Source organism: Lucilia sericata, unplaced genomic scaffold (genome assembly GCF_015586225.1).
Source record: "Lucilia sericata isolate MDLA Ls3-8-SP2 unplaced genomic scaffold, ASM1558622v1 Contig000145F_arrow, whole genome shotgun sequence".
Taxonomy (NCBI): domain Eukaryota; kingdom Metazoa; phylum Arthropoda; class Insecta; order Diptera; family Calliphoridae; genus Lucilia; species Lucilia sericata.
This window is the reverse complement of record NW_023994177.1, coordinates 574518-597625: the sequence shown is the minus strand read 5'-3', so window position 1 is coordinate 597625 and position 23108 is coordinate 574518. Positions and strand designations below refer to the sequence as shown.

At 34.4% G+C, this 23108-nt stretch overlaps 1 protein-coding gene across 1 annotated transcript; it reads left to right on the top strand.

Annotated features, from left to right (window-relative positions):
- The first annotated feature begins 246 nt into the window (after positions 1–246).
- On the top strand, positions 247–1395 carry LOC119601158 (ATP-dependent DNA helicase pif1-like). The gene has a single exon (XM_037951916.1). The coding sequence runs from the start codon at positions 247–249 to the stop codon at positions 1393–1395; it is 1149 nt and encodes a 382-aa protein (XP_037807844.1).
- Positions 1396–23108: the final 21713 nt, after the last annotated feature.

Sequence of the window (23108 nt, the reverse complement as noted above, 5' to 3'; positions counted from 1 at the left end):
AATGCACTAGAAGAAGCAGGTTTGTGTAATTACCCTTCAAAACTTCGTAACCATTATGTTGGTTAATTGCCAGTTGTCTAATGCAGCAAGTCTCTGGGATAAACACAAAGACAATTTATCAGATGATATAAAGAGAATGCTTGAGATCGAATCAATCTTAACAATGGATGAAGTATATAGAAGGTGTTTGGTTTTGATTGAAGACACAGTTTTTCTATTGGTGGTCAAAATTTAGAGGAGTATGGAATGCCAAAAACATCAAGATTGAATAATGTGGTGGCCAACAGAGAATACCTAGCTGAAACAAACTATAATGTGACTGAATTGCAACAAGAGGTGGTTACTGCACATTCTTCTCTAACAAATGATCAGCAAGTAGTATACGATCAAGTCATTAGCAGCATCGAATGTGGTAATGGTGAACTAATATTTGTTGACGCCCTAGGTGGTACAGGAAAAACATATTTAATAAATCTTCTTCTAACAAAAGTGCGTAGTCATGGTGATATTGCGTTGGCAGTAGCATCATCAGGTATTGCAGCTACATTATTAACCGGAGGAAAAACTGCCCATTCAACATTTAAAATTCCTCTCGATATACAGCAGTATACTCTAATATGTAATATCTCAAAGCATTGTTATTTGGCATACGTAGTGAAACAATGTAAACTTATTGTCTGGGATGAAAGTACAATGGCCCATAAATGTGGATTTGAAGCTTTAAATAGGTCATTAAAAGATATAAGGTTAAACAACGATATTATGGGAGGAATTACTGTATTATTAGCTGGAGATTTTCGCCAAACCCTTCCAGTTGTGCCAAGAGGAACCAGAGCTGATGAAGTCAAAGCTTGCATTAAGTCATCGAATCTATGGCAGCATACATTAAAGCTTTCTCTCCATGAAAATATGCGCGTCCATCTGAGAGGAGATAACTCTGCAGCACAATTTTCTGAAATACTATTAAAAATTGGTAACGGAAATTATCCTCAGGTTGAAGGTAAACTGATTATACCTTTAGAGCTTGGCGTAGTAGTAAATACATTGTCTGAGTTAACGGCTAAGATATACCCTGATATATGCAATATCAGCAATATCAACAAAAAATCAAATGACTGGTTATGTGAACGTGCAATCTTAACACCCAAAAATGATAGAGCTGCAGCAATTAATGACAATTTGTTGAATTTATTTGATTCTCCTAAAATGGATTATAACTCAATAGACTTAGTTATACAAGCAGAAGATGCAATACACTATCCTGTAGAGTTCCTAAATTCTTTAAATCCACCAGAATTTCCAAATCATAAAATTATTTTAAAAATTGGAACTCCTATTATGCTGTTACGAAACTTAAACCCTCCAAACTTTGCAACGGAACACGTTTGCGTGTAAAAGCTCTACATAAAAATGTTATAGAGGCAACCATTTTAACAGGCTGTGCTAAAGGAGATACAGTTTTTATACCACGTATACAGCTCAAAACATCCAATTATCCATTATCAACGACTACAGTTTCCGCTTAAAATATCATTCGCCGTTACAGTTTTCCAGATTTTTCCTACCAAGCGCGTCCCCGGGTGGCGGATAGGGGGTGGTGATGGACCATCTGTCCTCTCCCAGCTTTAATTTCACTTAAGCTGAGGGAGGGCAGATTGTCCACCACCTGGGAATATTATATTCCCCGCGGACCAAAAACTGAAAAAAAAACAATATGGAAAATAAAAATAAAAAGATAAAAGTTACGGTGCAGGGCCTAAATAACCCAGTACCGGCGGCAAGTGTTGATCTACTCGCGAGTCACGTGTCGTCGTCATCCTGCAATCGTGAGCAGAATACTACTACGGAGGTGGGTACCTTGGCCTCCGTGGCGGACAATGCGTCAAGTGTACAGCATGCCGCTGGCAAAAATATAGGGGTGAAAGAGAAGGATGTACTCGGAGAGAGCTCTAAGCTACCTCAGCCTTTAAATATAGGTGAGGGTTCCGACTCTGAATCCTCAGATGATAATAATAATAATACCATTATAGCAAATCCCAAAAAGGATGAAGTAGAGCAAATGGTGAAAGAGGTGAGTGATAGCATAGCTAAACTACCTATTACTAAGAAAAGACTTTCTGGAGCACAGAGGAGGAAGTTGAAAAAGATGCTTCAGGAAATCATAGTTAGTCAATCCCACGACACTCCAAAGGAAAAATCGGACTCTCTCACAAGATCTGAGGCAAAAAGGATCAGGTCTCCCGAGGAGTTGACAACTGAGAATAAACCTAAGAAGAAAAAGAGCTCCCCGTCTTCTAATACACAGTCGAAGCCAAGCCATACTTCACTCAAAGGAATCTCAAGTGAGAATCCTGCGAGTAAGGGTGACAACGCCAAGCCAGATATTCCGAAGACGAACACGTCGGCGAAATCAACCTCGAAGGTAAGGGAATCTCAAAAGAAGCCCCGAAAAACGAGGAAGGAGAAGCTAGACGGAGGAAAAGGAAAAGAGCCGCCATCTTACGCCAAAGTTGCCAGAAGTAGGCACCGGGACGATCTCTGCTATGCAGTTTACGATGCCGCTAATCCGACAGGCAAAATTCCAATAGACCAACAGAGTAAAATAGAAGACCTGGTCAACAATAAGATAGTGGACCATGCAATCGCTTCAAAGGGCAAACAACCAATAGAGAGCGAGAGCTGCGAGTTCAGCATGGGCGTGATGTTGATGAAGTTGGCATCTCACCAATGTGTTAGCACCCTAAAGAACTTGGTGGAAAGTATCCCTCCTCCCTGAGACGGCGCTAAGCTGGGACTGGCAAAGAAGAGCGAGCTTCCGGTGCTCCTAAAGTCCACTGTCTACATAAAAGGATGGGGCAGTAAACTGGCTAATGAACGTATACTGGAAATTCTTGGAGGTCAAAATGCTGAGCTGGCCGTGGAAAAATGGGATGTCTTTTACAGGAAAGAAGAACCTGAGGGAACTTTATTTGTAATAGGTATCGACCAGAAATCCATGGCTAGTCTTGCCAAGAATAAAGGTAGGGCTTACTTCGCCTCTAAAGCTGTCATATTCAAAATTGGGAAGGTGCCGATTGGAAGGTCTGTTACAACAAGCCTCGTAAAGGACACTAAAAAACCTAAGATCACAGCATCAGTATCCACTATTGATAACGTTGAGGAGTCAAATCCTAAAATCGAGGAATTTACCATAAACTCGCCAGAAGAAAGTGTAGTTGCCCTTTCCAAAATTGGGAAGGCGCCGATTGAAAGGGCTGTCAAAACCGGCCCCGACAAGGACACTAAAACACCTAAGACAGTACCCAAAGCATCATTAGCAAGTACTAGCAATGTTGAGGAGTCAAATCCTAAAAGCGAGGAGGAAATCACTCACCCGCCAGAAGACAGAACAGCAATGCTCTCCAGAATTGGGAATGTGTCTATTAAAAATACTGCTATTCCTATGCCTGATAAGGACACCGCAGTGCCATCAACAGTACTCACTGCATTAATAGCCACTTCAGGCTATCCGGAGGAGTCAAATCCAAAGAGCGAGGAGGTGACCACCAACTCGCTGGAAGACAGTTTAATGGATGACCATGATTGAGGTTATCCAAATAAACCTCCATCGGAGCGAGACAGCTACCAACGCTCTGATGGCTAAAATCAACACAGGTAAAATACATATAGCTTTAATCCAGGAACCTTGGACGAATCGCAACAAGGTTTCTGGATTAAATCACGTAAATTTTCAACTTTTCTACGCTGATACAGGATCTCGCCCGAGAACATGTATCTTATGTCACAAGAACTTATGTTTTCTCCTCTCAACAGGATTATCAACATCGGATGCAACGGTGCTGAAGCAAGGTCGTGGCAACATATTCCTTGCATCTATTTACCTGCCTTTCGATTCTCCGACACTACCACCAACGTCGGATCTGATGAAACTGGTTGAAGAGGCACAAAGGAAAAATAAGAAAATTGTAATAGGTTGTGATGCCAACTCGCATCATGTAGCTTGGGGTAGTACAAACACCAATCACAGGGGACAAGCCCTCATGGATTTCCTTAATACTAAAGACTTGATAACATTGAACTTAGGTAATAAAGCTACCTTCGTCAATAGAATCAGAGAAGAAGTATTAGATATAACTATATGTTCAGAAGAGCTTATAAACGAAATTCAGGATTGGAGAGTTTCGGACGAGCACTCCTTTTCTGATCATCGGTACATAAGATTCAAAATACTAAGGCCACCACCAAAGCCGATAAGTTTCGGAATAAGTCTAAAACTAATTGGACAATGTTCGGGACCTTACTAAAGAACCGTTTAGGACAGGACACTTTTCAATGTCGAAATAAAGAGGATATAGATGCCAAAGTGGAAACGTTCACAAGTGCCCTGGTTGAATCGTTCGAGGACAGCTGCCCTCTGCGAGAGCGGAGATCTGCCCCAGGAAAAACCCTGGGTAACTAGGGAGATCCGGAACCTTGGGAAGACTCTTCGCAAACTATTTAACCGGGCACGGCGTAAAAAGACCGCAGTATACTGGGATGAGTATCGTAATAAACTTGGTGAATATAAGAAAATCGTTCGAAAAGCCAAACGAGACTCCTGGAAACTGGAATCTATGATCGATGACACGGGCAGGAGGCTTGAGGATATGGAGGAGACAATGAAACCCTAATGGATTCTCATTTCCCACCCGGTATATCGAATAACATAGATGAACCGATATTGGAGGAAGGGGAGGGTAACACGGAAATAGTTATTACAACTGACATGGTTAAAGGGGCAATCAAGAGCTTTGCTCCCTATAAAGCTGCAGGGCCGGATGGAATTTTCCCGGCACTTTTGCAGATGGAGGCGGGACTGGTTTTCCGTACATCTGTCACAGATATTCACTGCATGCTTAAAATTGGCATATACCCCAGTTAAATGGCAGGATGCAAGGGTAATATTTATACCCAAACCAGGGAAACCTAGCTATGCGACACCTAAGTCCTATCGACCGATAAGTCTTACGTCCTTCCTACTTAAAACCTTGGAACGGATAGTCGATAGCATGGTTAAAAGCAGCATGCCATACAATGACCTTAAATATAAGCAGCATGCTTATGTAAAGGGACGATCGGTGGAAACCGCTTTAAATGAAGTTGTCCACTACATAGGTGAATCTTTCGATAGCAAACTGTATACACTGGCAGTATGCATTGACATCGAAGGCGCCTTCAATAACGTGCACACTGATACCCTTATCCAATCCCTAGACCAGTTTTATGTTGACCGGGTGCTCCGTAACTGGATCAACTACATGCTAAGGAACAGATGGATAAGCTGCGAGATGTACGATATAACTATCAGGAAAAAGGTATTTCGCGGTATACCACAGGGTGGCATTTTGTCACCTTTACTCTGGGTCACCACGATTAATAGCCTCCTAAGGACCCTAACCGAAAAGGACTTAGACCTGTCTGCTATGCAGACGATGTCGTAATACTTTTAAAGGGAAAGGATCCAAATTACTTGTGTAGAAGAGCTGAGGAGGCTCTGAATACGGCCTTGAGCTGGGCTCAACCGAGAGGCCTCAATGTTAACCCGGCGAAGACGGAAATCTGTCTTTTCACAAGAAAGACAAAAATTTCTACATATACTGAACCTTGCTTCTTGGGCAAGAAGATACCGGTGACAGACAAAGTTAAGTACTTAGGTGTAATACTTGACCGGAAATTAAAATGGAGACACCACATAGAGGATAGGATCAACAAGGCACATCGGTGCTGGGCGATATGTAGGAGAACCATAGGCATGAAATGGGGTCTTAGTCCTACTATGACAAATTGGCTTTATAAAAGTGTAATTAGACCAATTCTAGCTTATGCTTCAATAATCTGGTGGACTGCTTTGGACAAAAAGTGTATTATCAAACTACTACAGGGAGTTCAGCGTACATGCTGCTTGGGTATAAGTGGTGCCATGTGTACAACTTCAACCAAGGCTCTGGAAACGTTGCTAGATATTCCACCCATTAAAACATATATAAGATATGAGGCGGCGCTTACAGCCGAACGGCTCTTTACTTTAGGCGAACTGGCCAAAAACGGTTATAGGACACGTCATCAATGTATACTGGACACATTGGAAGGTTATACACATTCATCGGACGTGCCTGATCGCATACCAGACACTGAATATGTCGGAAACTTTGAAACGCTAATCCCAGATAGAATGTCTTGGTCAAGCGGAACATTAGAGCAAATACCAGTAGGAATCCGTTACTACACGGATGGCTCTAAATTAGGGGACAAAGTGGGTCTGGGGTTCTATATTGAAGACCCAGAAACAGAAATATACCACCGTTTACCTAATCATAACACAAGCTTCCAGGCAGAAGTACGAGCAATAACGGAATGTGTAAATTGGATTAGAATAAATATGGCGCCCACAGGGCTTAATATATTTACCGACAGCCAGAAGGCAATTTGTGCGATATCAGGTGATAGAATTAAATCTAAGACCGTATTGGATTGTAAGAAAGCTTTAACTGAATACTCTCCCAGAGGTAAGGTTCACATCATATGGGTACCAGGCCACTCGGGAGTAATCGGCAACGAAAGGGCGAATGTAATAGCTTTAAAGTTAAGGGAGCTCGATGTAGTTAACCTGACAAACGCAAAACCATTCGACGCAACAAAAGCTGAATTAAAAATATGGATGAGAGAATCCCATAAGGCCTCTTGGAATAATGAAACGGTGGGTAGAACCACAAAGATTCTATGGGGTGACCCTGATGAGAGCAAGACGAGAAATCTTCTCAAAATGAGCAAGTCTGAGGTTAGTATGATGGTACGTATTCTCAGTGGACACACAGGATTACGAGCACATCTATACAAAATTGGACGTGCGAATTCAGACGAATGTAGAGCATGTGGAGAGGACAGTGAAACTCTGGAGCACTTTCTTTGCCATTGTCAGGCATTCGTCGAAGTTAGATCCAAGTATCTTGGAAGTGATGTTATTCCAGAAATAACATTCTTAACCAACACCGATTGGAAGATTCTTAGGAATTACGTCCAGGAAACTGAGTTTCTGAACATGGAAAAATAATACATTGAACAATTTTTTTTTTTTCTTGAATTGGAGCGCACAACAGGCCCGATAGTGGCCTTGGTGTATTTCTTCTGATTTGATGTAGTATACATCCTCCTATCAACCTAACCTAACCTAACCCTACAATAAATAAATCCCAAGGACAGACCTTAAAAGTTGCCGGTGTAGACTTAACCGATGAGTGTTTCTCACATGGTCAATTTTATGTCGCATGCTTAAGAGTAAGTTCCCCCAAATGTTTATATTTCCTTTCATCTGACGGAAAAACCACTAACGTTGTATATAAAGAAGTTCTTCGTTAAAAGATTTTCTTTATGTGTGGTGATCTAACCTTTGACGTTTACAACTTACATATACTGAAAATATATTTCATGTATTAAAACAAATCTATATCAAAAGCCACTGTTAATGAATCCTAAAGTCAAATTGAACTTTTCAAATCCAATTTCCTTCCAAGTCAACACACAAATTGAATAAGGTAAGGTTTTTTAATATATATTGTTACATCATATTTTTAACATCCAATGGATAATAATAAATCTAATTCCATACGAAAAATTCTTACGTTTCACTTATTTTCGTTAACAACTTTTCTATATTGACAATTGGTTAAAAATAATTTAAAATGTCAAATCAATTAACATCTTTAAACAAAATATTATCAGAAGGCATTGTTAATGAATCTTTCTGTCAAATTGAAATTTTAAAAACCCATTTCCAGTATGTATATTGTTAGATCAGAATATTTTTAACATCCAACGGAAAATAGTAAATCTAATTCCATAGAGAAAATCTAACCTCCTAATGTGGTCTATAGAGAAGTCTTCGTTAAGAGAATTTTATTGTGTTTGGTGATCTTACATTTGCCGTTAAGAACTTACCTATATTAAATAATTCAAATATCCTAACTCAAATCATTATCGCAAGCTATTGTTAATGAATCCCTAAAGTCAAACTAAAAGTTATACTTCCATTTTCTTTCAAGTAAATTTAAGGTAAGGTTTTTAAATATATAATCTGACATTGGAAAAAATGTAAACTTTCCAATTATTCACTCCCATTACCCAAAAATCTCTGATGTGGTCCACAAAGAAATTATTTTTTAAAAAAAATCATCCTTCGTATTTAGTAATATCAGTATTATCGTGCAGAACGTGCTCATACTGAAAAACTGTTGAAAATATTTTTTCAATTAGTACCACTAACTAATGTAAAAAAAAACATCCTTCGTATTTAGTAATATCAGTATTATCGTGCAGAACGTGCTCATACTGAAAAACTGTTGAAAATATTTTTTCAATTAGTACCACTAACTAATGTCTTAATGTACCCAATTATTCACCCAAAAACTACTAATGTAGTCTATCAAGAAATTCTTCGTTGTCGTTAACAACTTAGCTAACAAAATAACGCAAATACCTTCTACTTACCCCCGGCATAAGTGAAATGAAGTCCTTCGTGTTTGGTGATTCTTTGTCGTTAACAACTTTCCTATGCTGAAAATTCGTTAAAAATAATTTAAAATATCATTCCAATTACTACCATCAACTACCACCTTAAAACAAACCAAGCCACTGTTAATAATCCCTACTGTCAAATTGGAATTTTCAAAATAAAAGTACTGCCAAGACAACTTACAAATGGAATTAGGTAAGGTTCCTTTTAATTTATAATGTAACAATAGAAAATAATAAATAATTCTATAGGAACATCTCAATTACTCCCATCAAGTAATTAAAAAAGTAAACACTAGCACTATTGAATTATCATTTTGAAGGTGAATATACTATAACAAAAATGAATAAGTAATATGAGACAATGAAAACCCGTTGAAAAAACCATCATGTAATGCCTTAAAAACAAATTATTTTTATTAAGTCAAACTTATCTTATAAATGCAACAAATATCAAATACTTTAAAGGTAGAAAGACAAATATTAATTCAAGATTAAAGATCTTTTGGAATATAATCAATAAAAAACTTCAAAAAATAACAAGGTAAATATTATTAACTCGATCCATATTTATGATGGGATGATAAAATTAATTTAAACATTATGAGGTAAAATATATAAATTTTATATTAAAGATGTACATATATCATTACTCCTTGATAAGTAGCGGGCAGCGAGCTAGTTCTATTATAATTTTTCTTAACCTATTTCGCTCCGAGATTCAATTTTTAATTTTGTTTGTTGAAAAAATACTTTTTTAGGGTAACTGATTGCAAAAATCTAGTCAAAAAAATGTTCAGATTTTTTGTTTTCCAGAAAAACCTGTCGAAATTTCGAACACTAGCGTTTATCCTATATGTCAGCTTTTGTATGCAAGTAATATATTTGGACTTGTTTGCTGTTTTATTAATTTATTTGATTTTTTTAAATCAAATTGTACAAAAGTTATTAAATTTTGTGAAATATTATATTTATTTAAATCTATTTTATTATTTGAATAAATCATAAAATAACAAGAAATAGACGAAATAGAAGTGGCGAAAAAATGCTTTTATTATTATGTTTTATGTTTAAACTTTTTGAGTGTAGGTGAACATTGAATTTTCGCACATAATAAATTGTCGGCTCACTACAACCACAACCCAATGACGATGGTTTCCATCGGGATTTCTGATTATAACGTATTTCCCTAAATTTTTGGAAGATTTTGTGGTTTTTATTCCTTATCGTCGACATTATCATCGGTAGTTTCTTTCAAAATTTACTGATTCGGTATTCGGTGGATTGCAGATCCCCACCCCCATGCCCTTGTTATAATTGTGTAACATGGCTGATGTATTTACCAGCTGGAAGTACGTATTTACCAGGTGGAAGTATATTTACACAACTGATATCGATGTTCGCCTTTTCATATATAAAATTTTTTTTTCGAAAATAATTGAGTTTTACTGTTCGAAAATCGAACAGCGGAGCGAAATGAGTTAAAAGAGAATTTCATTGCAGACCAGTGTAATTATTTAATTTAATTTTAAATTAAAAAAAAAAAAATTCTTTAGCGACTTACAATACAATACTTTTGAAATGTTAATACAAAATTTCATAATATAAGATATTAATATGCAGCATTGTCAACTAGTTTATACTAAAACGCGCTAAAAAGCACTAAAATTAAATTTAAACATAAAGTCACTAAAAAAATATGGTATTTACCTAAAATTTTTTTATTAAAAATTACACGATATTTGGAATTTTGATTCGGGAACGAAATGTTAAAAATCCGAAATGTTAAAAATTAATTAAAGTTAATACAGATATGTTTGTTCGATTTTCTTATTCAATGACTCTTTCTACCATCTCAAGATCTCAATAACTAGAATCGTTTCCTTCACAGTGAAATTATCAAAATAAGAAATGACAAAATTATGAATCAAGATTTTTGCGATCTCAATTGATGTGGGTTTTTGTTTCTGTTACATTTCAATAGTTGAACGACATACAATTTTAACTTCATATTTTAACTAAGTTTATTTACTATAATTCTAAGTTAATTTACCGTAATACGAAACATTATCGACAATAAAAATTTATGTCAAATAAGTTTCAATTTCACTTTTTTCGTTCGCTTGCTTTTTTAACGTAAAAAATGTCCCTTGTTATGAATTTTTTATATAATTTTATAATAAATTCAATTCACGAAATCAATTTTCCCTTCGAAGGATATGAACATTTATTTATTTTAGTTTTAAAATAACTCACCGCACTAAAAGATCTTCGATTTATTTAAGTAACTACTGTCCAACATTATTCTGTTTTATCTATATTGCTCCACTAGAATAATTTTATGATATTAAAAAGATTTTTTATTCCTTCAAAAACAAAATAGGTAAAACGCGCTGATTTAGCGCCTTTTTTCCAAAAAGCGCTAAGAGGAAAATATGCGACTTTTTGGTTGTTAAAAGGCGCTAAATTTAGCGCCAAAAGCGCTAAATTGGCAATGCTGTTAATATGGATATAAAATCCCTCACGAACACTGATTGGAAAATTCTTAGGAAACTAGGAAGTTTCTGAACATTGTACATTCAGTGATTACCAACAAAAATTTTCCATGAAAAGGTGTGCAAAAACAGGCCCGATAGTGGCCTAGGTGTATTTCTTCGGATTTGATGTAGATACTTACGTCTAGCAACCTAACCTAAGACCACTTTATAATGCATTAAGCTTTGCATGCTTCCATTATATTAGAAACAATGTAATATGTTAGCGTACTTGTTGGTTCTATATGGGCGCTCTCAGGGCAGTTTCTCACTTAATTTAATAAATAATTTTTATAAAATCGTTATTAATACCAAATCTAAAAAGATTCAACAATTTTGTACACAGAAAAAGTTTCAGCACAATTGTTATGAACTGTTTTTATATGTTAAAAAAATGAATTTTTTTACTTACTTGGTTGAGAACCTTTTTGTTGTTGAAATAAAATGAGTAAAAGATTTATATTATTTTATTATTCACTGTAATATTCATAATCACTATCACCATCAAAATTATCATCACTACTTTCTGCAGACTTTCTCTCAATATCCGAATCATTTGGAAGAATAAGGTAGTTTCTTTTTCTTTCATATCTTACTCATGCTTGAAACTATAGGATCGGAGCTTACCAAGAGCCTATTGAATATATCTCCATTATATTTTTCTCTACTGCATCTTCGTGAGGAATGTTTTTTGTAGTTGAAGTCCTTGAATCTCGCCTCTTGAGCGTCCTCAGAAAGTTGGCCAATTGACAAAAGATTATGATTAATTATTACAGGACGATGGATAAAAAATATATGCAGAATGGGGACATGCAATGCCATGGATACTGCCATACATAATATCTAGCAGTATTATTTGCGTAGTTCCTGAAATTCGCAATATTAATTTCATTGTTACACGATACAACAATAAGAATAGTGTGCATTTTTTATAAGTTCAGCATGATTGAAGAAACGCCTGACCGTATTGCCATCATTTGTATTACCAAAACCAGGCTTAATAATAATAATAATAATAATAATAATAATAATAATAATAATAATAATAATAATAATAATAATAATAATAATAATAATAATAATAATAATAATAATAATAATAATAATAATAATAATAATAATAATAATAATAATAATAATAATAATAATAATAACAATAATAATAATAATAACAATAATAATAATAATATCTGTAAATGCTTCAATAATCTGGTGGACTGCTTTAGACAACTACTACTTCAACCATGGCTCTGGAAACGTTGCTAGATATTCCACCCATTGAAACATATTTAAGATATGAGGCGGCGCTTACAGCCGAACTGTTCTTTGCTTTAGGCAAACTGGCAAAAAGCGGTTATAGTATACGTCATCAATGTATACTGGACACAATCATCGGACGTGCCTGATCGTATACCAGACACAGAATATGTCTGAAACTTTGAAACGCTGATCCCAGATAGGACATTAGAGCAAATACCATTAGGAATCCGTTGTTACACGGATGGCTCTAAAGTGGGGGACAAAGTGGGGCTGGGGTTCTATACTGAAGACCCAGAAACAGAAATATATCACCGTTTACCAAATCATAACACAAGCTTCCAGGCAGAAGTACGAGCAATAACGGAATGCGTAAATTGGATTAGAATAAATATGGTGCCCACAGCGCTTAATTTACCGACAGCCAGAAGGCAATTAGGGCGATATCAGGTGATAGAACTAAATCTAAAATCGTATTGGATAGTAAGAAAGCTTTAACTGAATACTCTCCCATAGGTAAGGTTTACATCATATGGGTACCAGCCCACTCGGGAGTAGTCGGCAACGAAAGGCGAATGTAAAAGCTTTAAAGGGAAGGGAACTCGAGGCAGTTAACCTAACAAACGCAAAACCATTCGACGCAACAAAAGCTGAACTAAAAATATGGGTGAGAGAATCCCATAAGGCCTCTTGGAATAATGAAACAGTGGGTAGTACCGCGAATATCCTATGGGGTGATCCTGATGAGAGCAAGACGAAAAATCTCCTCAAAATGAGCAAGTCTGAAATTAGTATGATGGTGCGTATTCTGAGTGGACACACAGGATTACGAGCACATCTATGCAAAATTGAACGTGCAGATTCAGACGAATGTAGAGTATGTGGAAAGGACAGTGAAACTCTGGAGCACTTTCTTTGCCACTGCCAGACATTCGTCGAAGTTAGATCCAAGTATCTTGGAAGTGATGTTATTCAGGAAATAACATTCCTGACTAACACTGATTGGAAGATTCTTAGGAATTACGTTCAGGAAACTGAGTTTCTGAACACTGAAAAATAATTCATTCAGTTCCCATTTTTTCATGATAAGGGGCGCACAACAGGCCAGATAGTGGCCTAGGTGTATTTCTTCGGATTTCATGTAGTATACATCCTCCTATTAAACTAACCTAAATTCTTTTTGTATTCTTGCATTGTTTTCAGCGACAATTTACTTATTATCAGGTGATCGCGCTTACCATTTCTTAATTGGAAGTTTGTAGGACAAGTGTAGAAGGCATTCGAAAAATCTAATCCAACCATGCAAATCTGAAAGTCCGAATTTTATGTTTTCTGTAATTATAGGTCTTTAAATTATATCTTCTACAAAATTAAATTCCTTACTTGTATCATTATAAATACAGCATTTTTGTGTGATGATGTTTCAGGGATAACATTGCATACTTAACCATCTATCATAACCTAGGCAAGGATTTTCGTGCACTTAAAAATGAAAAATATGCGCTTATAACATGCTCTATAAAATGGGAAAATATGCGCTAAAAATGTGGAAAATATGCACCAAAAAATATTTTTTTGCGAAATTTATTTGTTATCACTAATTTTACTTTCATCGAATTTAAGTACATTTTTAATCTAAATATTTAGAACTAAAGTTTTTGACAACAAATATATATATATATATAACTTCTATTTTCGTAATATTTACAAAAATTTCGAGTATAATACAAAATATTATTTAATAAAACCCTTTTCTATTTATACCAAAGTACGAAAAACTTTCGTAATATTTTTTTCTTAAATTTTAGCAAAATTAAACATAATGATATTAATTATATTATCATTAAATAAAACTACAATATTTTTATATAATTTAAGAAAAAGTATAATATTATTCACGAATTATTTTCATAAAAAAAATTAAAAATTCGTGTGGAGAATAATTTTGAACTAAAATTAGAAAAAATAATTTAAAATGAACAAAAATGTTTGCATAAATTAATATTTCGTAAATTTAACCATATTTATTCAAAATTCACTTTTTTCAATTTATGTAAACTAATTTTTCCAAGATTATTTTGCATTATACTAAAATATTTCGTACAATTTCGTATATTTTACGAAAGAATTTCGTGGTGCGAAACAACGAACGATTCGTACAATGTACGACATTTTTCGTATATATTAGGCATGGTTTCTTTTAAGTTTTAAGGTTCTTGATGACAAAAATATCGCTTTATGTACCCTAATACCAATTTAAGAGGATCACGATCTCGATAATGACAATAATTATAAAGACTAAAGAACACCTTTAAATAATATGGGCAATTTCGTGTCAAGTGACCCAAATCGAAAAATCGATTTGGATGAATTTTGCACCAAGGTTAGTACTATTGGATAGTATGCCATACACAGAGGAAAAAAGAAATATACACGCCTGGTACCAATTATGAAGTAAAAATGTTGATACAACTCAATTTTTCATCAAAATATATTATGTAATTTCATAATTTATAATTTTCTTTGCAAATTAGCTTGAATTATACTATTTGCATTCGCAAAAAAATAAAATTTATTATTATCTTTCGCTTTACTGGCATTCGCAACACCCTATTTATTTCTTTTAAATTAATTTTTTTTAATTTGTAAAAATATGTACGTAATACAAAAAAACACAATTTGTGTTTCAAAAATTAAAAAATAAGCTATAAAGCAAAACATGCAATTTATGCATTTATAACAAAATATGCAACAACAAATCGATGCCATTTTGTTCCAAATTCTTTGATTCGATAAGAAAACTAGTTAAAAGTTATTTTGAGTAACTGACTACAAACATGCTTTTGCATACAAATCCTTGCCCTGATCATAACTTACATTAGTTGTTTCTTTTGAAAACTCAATTTTTAAGGCCGACAAAATCGGGTAGATGATAGACGCATGTTTTTCCAAATTACTTTACTAAAGCATGTATTCTCTGCTGCGGGTAGCCACTAGGGTGATCGATTATTCGACATTTTACAAAAACCGGTTTTCGAATAGTTCGAATAGTTGACATTTCAAAAAAACCGGTTGATATTTTTCAAATTCAGAAAAAACCGGTTAACCGGTTTTTCATAATAAATAAAAAAATATATGTTAATTTGAAGAAATTAATATTTATGTTTAAATTTGATTAATAAAACATGGCCCGAAATGATTTTTAACAGTTTAACAGATTATAACTTTAGATCTAGTCGTCTGATTTACATTATTTCTTTAATATAAAAAAAAAAGTGGACACTTCTGTTAAACATAAGGTACTATGTAATCCTAACTTATTCTAAAGCCCTTTTAGGAAATTTTCATAGGCATTCCAACACTTCCATAATGTTTCAGCGGTAAATTAATTATTGTAGTTGGAATATAATCTTAAGATTAATAAAATTTTATTAAACAGTTATCAATTTTACAAATAAAATTTTTTAATTAATTAGGAAAATCAAAAAAGTTTAACCAATGGTGCTTTAGAAAAATATATCCTAGTTCCTGGACTCGAATATTTTTAAAATTTAAACGGGCTGTATTATTTACTTCAAAATTTCATTTAAATAATCTTTGAATACAAAGCAAATAAAAGTATTCGAAACCGGTTTTTAAAAAGTGAAAAAACCGGGTTATTCGATATTCGAAAAATCAACATTTAGAAAAAACCGACACTGGTAAAGCAGAAAAAACCGGTTTTAAAACCGGTTGAAAAATCGAGTCGATCATCCTAGTAGCCACCTTGAGTCTTCGGGCACGGACTTAAACATCCTAAGGATGTGAACTAAGGACTACCCTCCCCATACCTCACAGCGTCTGTCCTATATGGTAAGAGCGGACAGGTTTTTGACCAGACTGGACAGAGTAACCTCAGACGACAGTAAAAGAATTAAACCTTTATGAGACTGATAAGCAGGACTTGCGCATGTTGTCCTCAGACTCGCAAAAAGCGGAAAAATGGACAGAATGGACAGAGACACATGACTCTGTAAAGGGAGACCAAAAACAGAAAACAAGAGACAGGACACAGAACAGGACGAAATGGAATGCATCCAGAAATGGATGCACTAGATGGTACACAGGGCTTGGACGACTCAGTGGATTATCTATCCAGGACTTTAAGGGAAGCCTACTATGTAGGGAGCGGCAGGGTCCTAGGAAATCCCGGCAACCATGGTGGAATCCTAAAATAATGCAGCTAAGGAAAGAATGTAGAAAACTCTTTTAATATGGCGAAGTGGGACCAAGAACCGTTAAGCTGGTACGATTATCGTCTTCAACACTTTCAATAAGGAAACCAGACGAGCTAAATATGAATCTTGGATGCGTTTCTGAGAAGAACTGGAGAGTACTACGCAGGCATCACATCTACGCAAGGTGATATCCAAAGACACCGGTACGCCTGGATTCGTGATGAAACCGGATGGTAACTCTACTGAAAGTAGTACCGAAGCTCTGGAACTGCTTATGGAGACTTCGGAGCCTTCATTTCCATCAACACTTTCAAGAAGGAAACCAGACGAGCTAAAAAGGAATCTTGAAAGAGTTTCTAAAAGGACTGTAGAGTACTACGCAGGCATCACATCTTCGCAAGGAGATATCCAAACACACCGGTACGCCTGGATTGGTGATGAAACCGGATGGTAACTTTACTGAAAGTACTACCGAAGCTCTGGAACTGCTTATGGAGACACAATTTCCGGGTTTCAGAGATGATGGAAATGAAGGCTCCACTTCGGAGCACCTCGCAGCTTCTCAAATCCACATAAGAGAATTTGTCAGCTCCATCTTTCAAGGCCTATAAATCTCCAGGGCAAGATATTCCCAGTGCTACTCAAAAAAATCGATTACCACCATCATGCCATTATTATATTTAGGAGCAGCCTGGAAACAGGTTACATTCCTAATGTAGGGAGAGAGGGAAAAGTGATGTATGTATGTATGTATGTATGTATGTATGTATGTATGTATGTATGTATGTATGTATGTATGTATGTATGTATGTATGTATGTATGTATGTATGTATGTATGTATGTATGTATGTATGTATGTATGTATGTATGTATGTATGTATGTATGTATGTATGTATGTATGTATGTATGTATGTATGTATGTATGTATGTATGTATGTATGTATGTATGTATGTATGTATGTATGTATGTATGTATGTATGTATGTATGTATGTATGTATGTATGTATGTATGTATGTATGTATGTATGTATGTATGTATGTATGTATGTATGTATGTGTGTGTGTATGTATGTATGTATGTATGTATGTTCAATTCTTCAAATGTGAATTTTTGAGCACCAGTAAAAAATTTAAAATTCTTTTTAAATGAAATTTGAAACTTTTTACGGCGGCTTGCCATAAGCCGCTCAGAGTGTGGTGGAACAAATTTCCACTCAAAGTCGTGTGTCAAATATTTTTGAGTTATATCTTGAGAACGTTTTTTATAAAAGAGGAAAATTCTTTTAAAAGTTCTCCACTAGCCCTTAGAAAGTTTCTACCGTTATCAGATATTACACTTCGGGTTGGTCCTCGCCTCCCAACGAATCGAACGAATTGCTGTTTGTAGATTATACAAGTTTTACAGTTTCGTATTATATTTTTTACACGAGTCTTGAGTCTGAATACATAAAATTCAGTTTGTACCATTCGGCACATTTGACCACATTCGGCATGAGATAAGAATTCGTGTAAATGTTTGAGATAAAGTTTACAAAAATGTGAATTACCGGGTAAAATTATGGGATAGCGTTCGCTTTTTTACATTTGTTAATAAATCAAAAAACATAGCCGATAATACGTAAGGCTTTGCCATACGACGAAAATCTTTCAAGAATATCAGTTTGTTGGATTGATCTGTTTGTTGCATTGATACTATTTTCTTTGGACATTCAGGGGTTTTTAATGGATTTCTGTTAAGCTATTCAAACAATGGTTTAGTTAGCAACGATGGTCAATGCCACCAAAGGGAATTGTGAACAAGGGTGAAAACATATGGGTGAAAAACTATAAGAAAATGTATCAGTGATTGCATTCCACTTGATGAAAAGTGTTTTAGTAGCAATTCCTTTGTGAAGACGTAAGAAGTCTAAGTCATAAAGATCTTTTTTGGGCAAATGAGCAAGTAATTGAGGGTTATTAGCCGTAATTTTCTTTAATGGGAAACCTGCTGAGTTTAATGTTTCAATAAGTTGAGTTTGAGCAGAAAGAGACATAACTCTGATCGCAGAATTGATACTGCTTTTGGGTATACAGATTCGGAATCTGTTGCAAGTTGAAAAAGTGTCCGAATCGCGAGATAGGGAGCACAATTTATGCCAAAAGTGACGGTTTTGAGCTGATAATCTTTAACTAGTTCATTTGATTCAATTTGAAATAAAATTCTTTGAAAAGATCTATCAGCAGAGTGTACAAGTATTTGACGATACATTTTTTGTATGTCGCCACTAAATACATATTGGTATTTTCTCCAATTGATAATAATCGTAATTAAATCATTTTGTAGAGTGGGACCTGTGTATAACACATCATTGAGCGAGAATTTTGATTTTCTTGATGCGTTAAATACGACTCTTAATTTGGTCGTTTTGTGTTCTGGCAAAGCAAAATTGCATTCGAAGTAAAGTTTTTGTGAGCAAAATTAATGAGAAAGAACATGAATTTTATTAAATCAGGGAAAAAATAATAAATGGAATACTTTTAGGTCAAAAATTAATTAGGCAAAAATAAATCCTTGGCAGTTTAATGGCAAATGACAAGAGGTTAATGCCAAATACTTCAAAAGGGAAATAACTCTATTTCGGCGGGTGTTGGCGGTCATAATTTTATTGCAGACATTCCTTGGAAGTGTCTTTAAAAGATAAATATAGTCATTATATATTTGAGATCCAAATTTAAAGCACTAAAACAGGACAAAGGATTCCATGAATTTACATTTAATAAAACTTATTATAATTTACATTTAATAAAACTTATTCCAATGTTTAAGTTTTGAAATATGGATTTCTATTGGGTAAAATAATTGATATTTATTTAAGCACTAAAAATTGAGGCATTACCGATACCCTACCAGTGTGTATGTAAAAAATGTTAATTACTTTAAATAATAAACGATTTAAGTTGTTTATTGGTTTAAAAAAGTCATTTTCTAAAAGAGAGCTAATAAGAGGGCAAGGGTAAATATGGGCCTATTCATACAAATTTTTATAGAGGGATTTAGGTCTATATTAAAGTTATTAATGCAGAATTTCATCGTGATATTAGTGTTTATAAGTGAATTTTGACCTACAAGTCATTTTCTGAAGTTGACTTTGTGTGGGTGCTGGTGTCAAATGATTTCCGATCATTACGAAAATCTGCAGTATCATTTAGACTTGTATAAAACTAAGTATTGTCGATTTTTGTAGAGATACAATAACATTTAACATAATTATGAGCTCTAAAGTCGTATTCAGGGGATACGATTGTATGAGGGCTAGGCGAAATAATGGACCAATTTTAACACTTTTAAATTGGCTTTGTCCTTGGACCAAAAAAAGAGTATGTACCAAATTTCATCAAATTATCTTGAAAATTGCTACCTGTAGCGTGCGCACAACATAGCACGGACATAGCTAAATCGACTCAGAGCCGATTGGTACAAACATATACTTTAAGGAAGGTGTAGGACCAATATTTTTGGGTGTTATAACTATCAGCACAAACGCATAAACCCACCCACTATAGTGGTGTAGGGTATAAATATGATCCAATATTTGAATTTCTCGCGATTCTCTCATGAAACGTCCATTTGAAAAACCCTTTATTTATCCAAATTCAGAAAATACAGAAACAAATCGCTGCTAAATTAAATGTTTGTGACCCACCAATAAAAGATGCTTATAATCCAAAATGGGTCCAACCAATACAGCCAATATCTGTCAAATAAACAAAAGTTAATAACTGAACAAACATCCATGTTGTATTTAAATATCACTTGGAATATTATATTTTGCATAAAATAATCCTCTCTACAATTAAACTCCATATTTATATTTTAATTTAATTATTATACCCACCATCAAAAAAGATGGGGGTATATTGATTTTGTCATTCTAAGACGATCTAGCCATGTCCGTCTGTCTGTCTGTTGAAATCACGATAGAGTCCGAACGGAATGAGTTAAATTTTCCACAAATATTTTTTATAGATAAGGTTCGTTTGTTATTGAAAATGAGCAATATCGGTCCACGTTTTCGGATAGCCCCCATACAAAATAATAATTTCCAAAATATAATTTTCCGACCCTATAAAGTATATATATATTCTGAATCCTTAGAGATAGCGGGGTCGATTAAGCCATATCCGTCTGTCTGTTGAAATCAGTTTTTTGAAGACCTCAGATATCTTCTGGATACAAATCTTCAATAATTCTATCAGACATGCTTTCGAGAAGTTTCCTCTTTAAAATCAGCAAAATCCGTCCATAAACAACGGAGATATACGCAAAAATCCCAGACAACCTCTGAAAATTTCATAAAAAATAAGCAACAACCACACTGATTATTCGTTGCGTTGTGTATTTTGTTTTTTTTTTATTGATTGTTTCGTTTCGTATGTTTGAATGGCTGTGTGTTTCATTGCCATGTGTATGTTGTTTTTGTTTCTTGGTGTATTCAGTTTCGTATGTTTGGATGGCTGTGTGTTTCATTGCCTTGTGTATATTGTTTTTGTTTCTTGGTGTATTCAATTTCGTAAGTTTAGATGTCTGTTGGTTTCATTGCGTTGTGTATTTTGTTTTTTTTTTTTTTTGTGTATTTCGTTTCGTATGTTTGGATGTCTGTTGGTTTTACTGCTTTGTGTATTTTGTTTTTTGTGTGTTTATTTCGTTTAGCGTTGTTGTTGTTTATTTTGTTTAGCTATTACTATAATAATGATATTGTCGGGAAAACGAAATAAATTTAAATTTTATAAAATTTATATTTTTTAAATACACTATGGTGAAGGGTATATAAGATTCGGCACAGCTTGTTTTACTAATATGTGTTTTGTTGATATAATATTTTAACTGTATAACACGATAATCAGGCAACTGTGAATAACCTTATTATCTATTTATTTGTATTTTTTTATTTGTCTACAAAAAATGAAAACAAACAGCTAATTAATACACGATAAAAATTAGAGATGGCACTCATTCATTCGTAAGTACAAATTGGCACCTTTCACAAGTTATATTTTCAGATTTTCAACTAACTAGTTACCCTGTTAAATAAAGTGGTCGATATTTTGTCGAAACATTTTTTTATTAAAATCAAAATTGTTTTCAAAATTGCCCAAGTTTGGATAGGGCTGGTGGAGGCAGTGACGGCTTTTCTACATTAAGTCCCCTTTCCGGATGATATAAAATTTGTATATAGTCCCGTAAAAAAATTTTTCTAAAAATTAATGAATGTAAGGACATGTTTGCTGAAAAAAACAATGGCGATTTTGTAAAAAAATTTAATACCCGAAGTGATTAACTTTGAAGAGCTACTTACTGACCCCCATTCCGCACACGATCACCTACAACTGTCAATCAACTCGAATCTCTAAACATGTGAAATTTAATTGCGATACATCCAATAGTTCGAAAGATACCCAATTATTTTCGAATATAAATGTTTATAAACCACTGTGCAAAGATGAGGTGACGAAACTATGCGACCAAAGTCGCAGTGACTAAACCCTGGCCAAAAAAGCAGAAATGAATTTAAATAAATTAAAAAAACCTGAGTAGCAATTCGATAGACAACAAAATTCTGCTTAATATAGTAAATTTTCAAGACTTTAAGTTGAGATTCGTAGTTTTGAGAGGCGTCATGAAATAACTCCTCAAATATGCGGACTTATTTCATTATGAAATAACTCCCCAAATTAAAAATGAAATAAAGCCTCAATGTGAAAATATCTGCAATAATCGATGCACTGAGTGACCTAGATGTTGATCAGCGGATAAAAAATTGGAATTGGAAAAATTGATTCAATATGGGTATTGGCAAGAAAAGGAAAGTTGTGATAGAAAGGATATTCTGACTTCTCTGGTGACCTTATCAAAATTGATAGATGACTGGGCATTTAGTGAGACCGAACTTAGTTGGTCAAATATCACCACTTGTAGAATATCGAGACTGCTCTGGTCCACTCTGACAAAGAATAGGGCTAGGAATCTCTTCGGATTTGATGTATCCTCCTTTCAAACTAACTAACTTATAAATGCTTTTGGGGATTCTGTTTAGAATCTATAAATTTTATGTCGATGATTTCATATGATATAGTTATAAGGTACAACTTGAAATTTTTCCCAATTTTTTTGTCCCGAATTGGAAAGATTTTAATATAGAAAAGTAAGTTATAAAAATACAATTGATTTTATATTTTTTTTAAATATTTCAAAATTTTCGAAAAAAAAAACTATTAAATTCTATAGGCCACTCTAATTTTTTTAAGTATTTCTGAAGATCGCAAGAGGTCGCAGCCACTTTTCATATATATTCATATATGCAAGAGTTATAATTTGTGAAAATATCTGCAATAATCGATGTACTGAGTGACCTAGATGTTGATCAGCGGATAAAAAATTGGAATTGGAAAAATTGATTCAATATGGGTATTGGCAAGAAAAGGAAAGTTGTGACAGAAAGGATATTCTGACTTCTCTGGTGACCCTATCAAAATTGATAGATGACTGGGCATTTAGTGAGACCGAACTTAG

What these genes read in the sequence shown, in the direction of transcription:
- LOC119601158 (XM_037951916.1), top strand. Translation starts at nt 247, where the DNA reads ATGCCAAAAACATCAAGATTGAATAATGTGGTGGCCAACAGAGAATAC.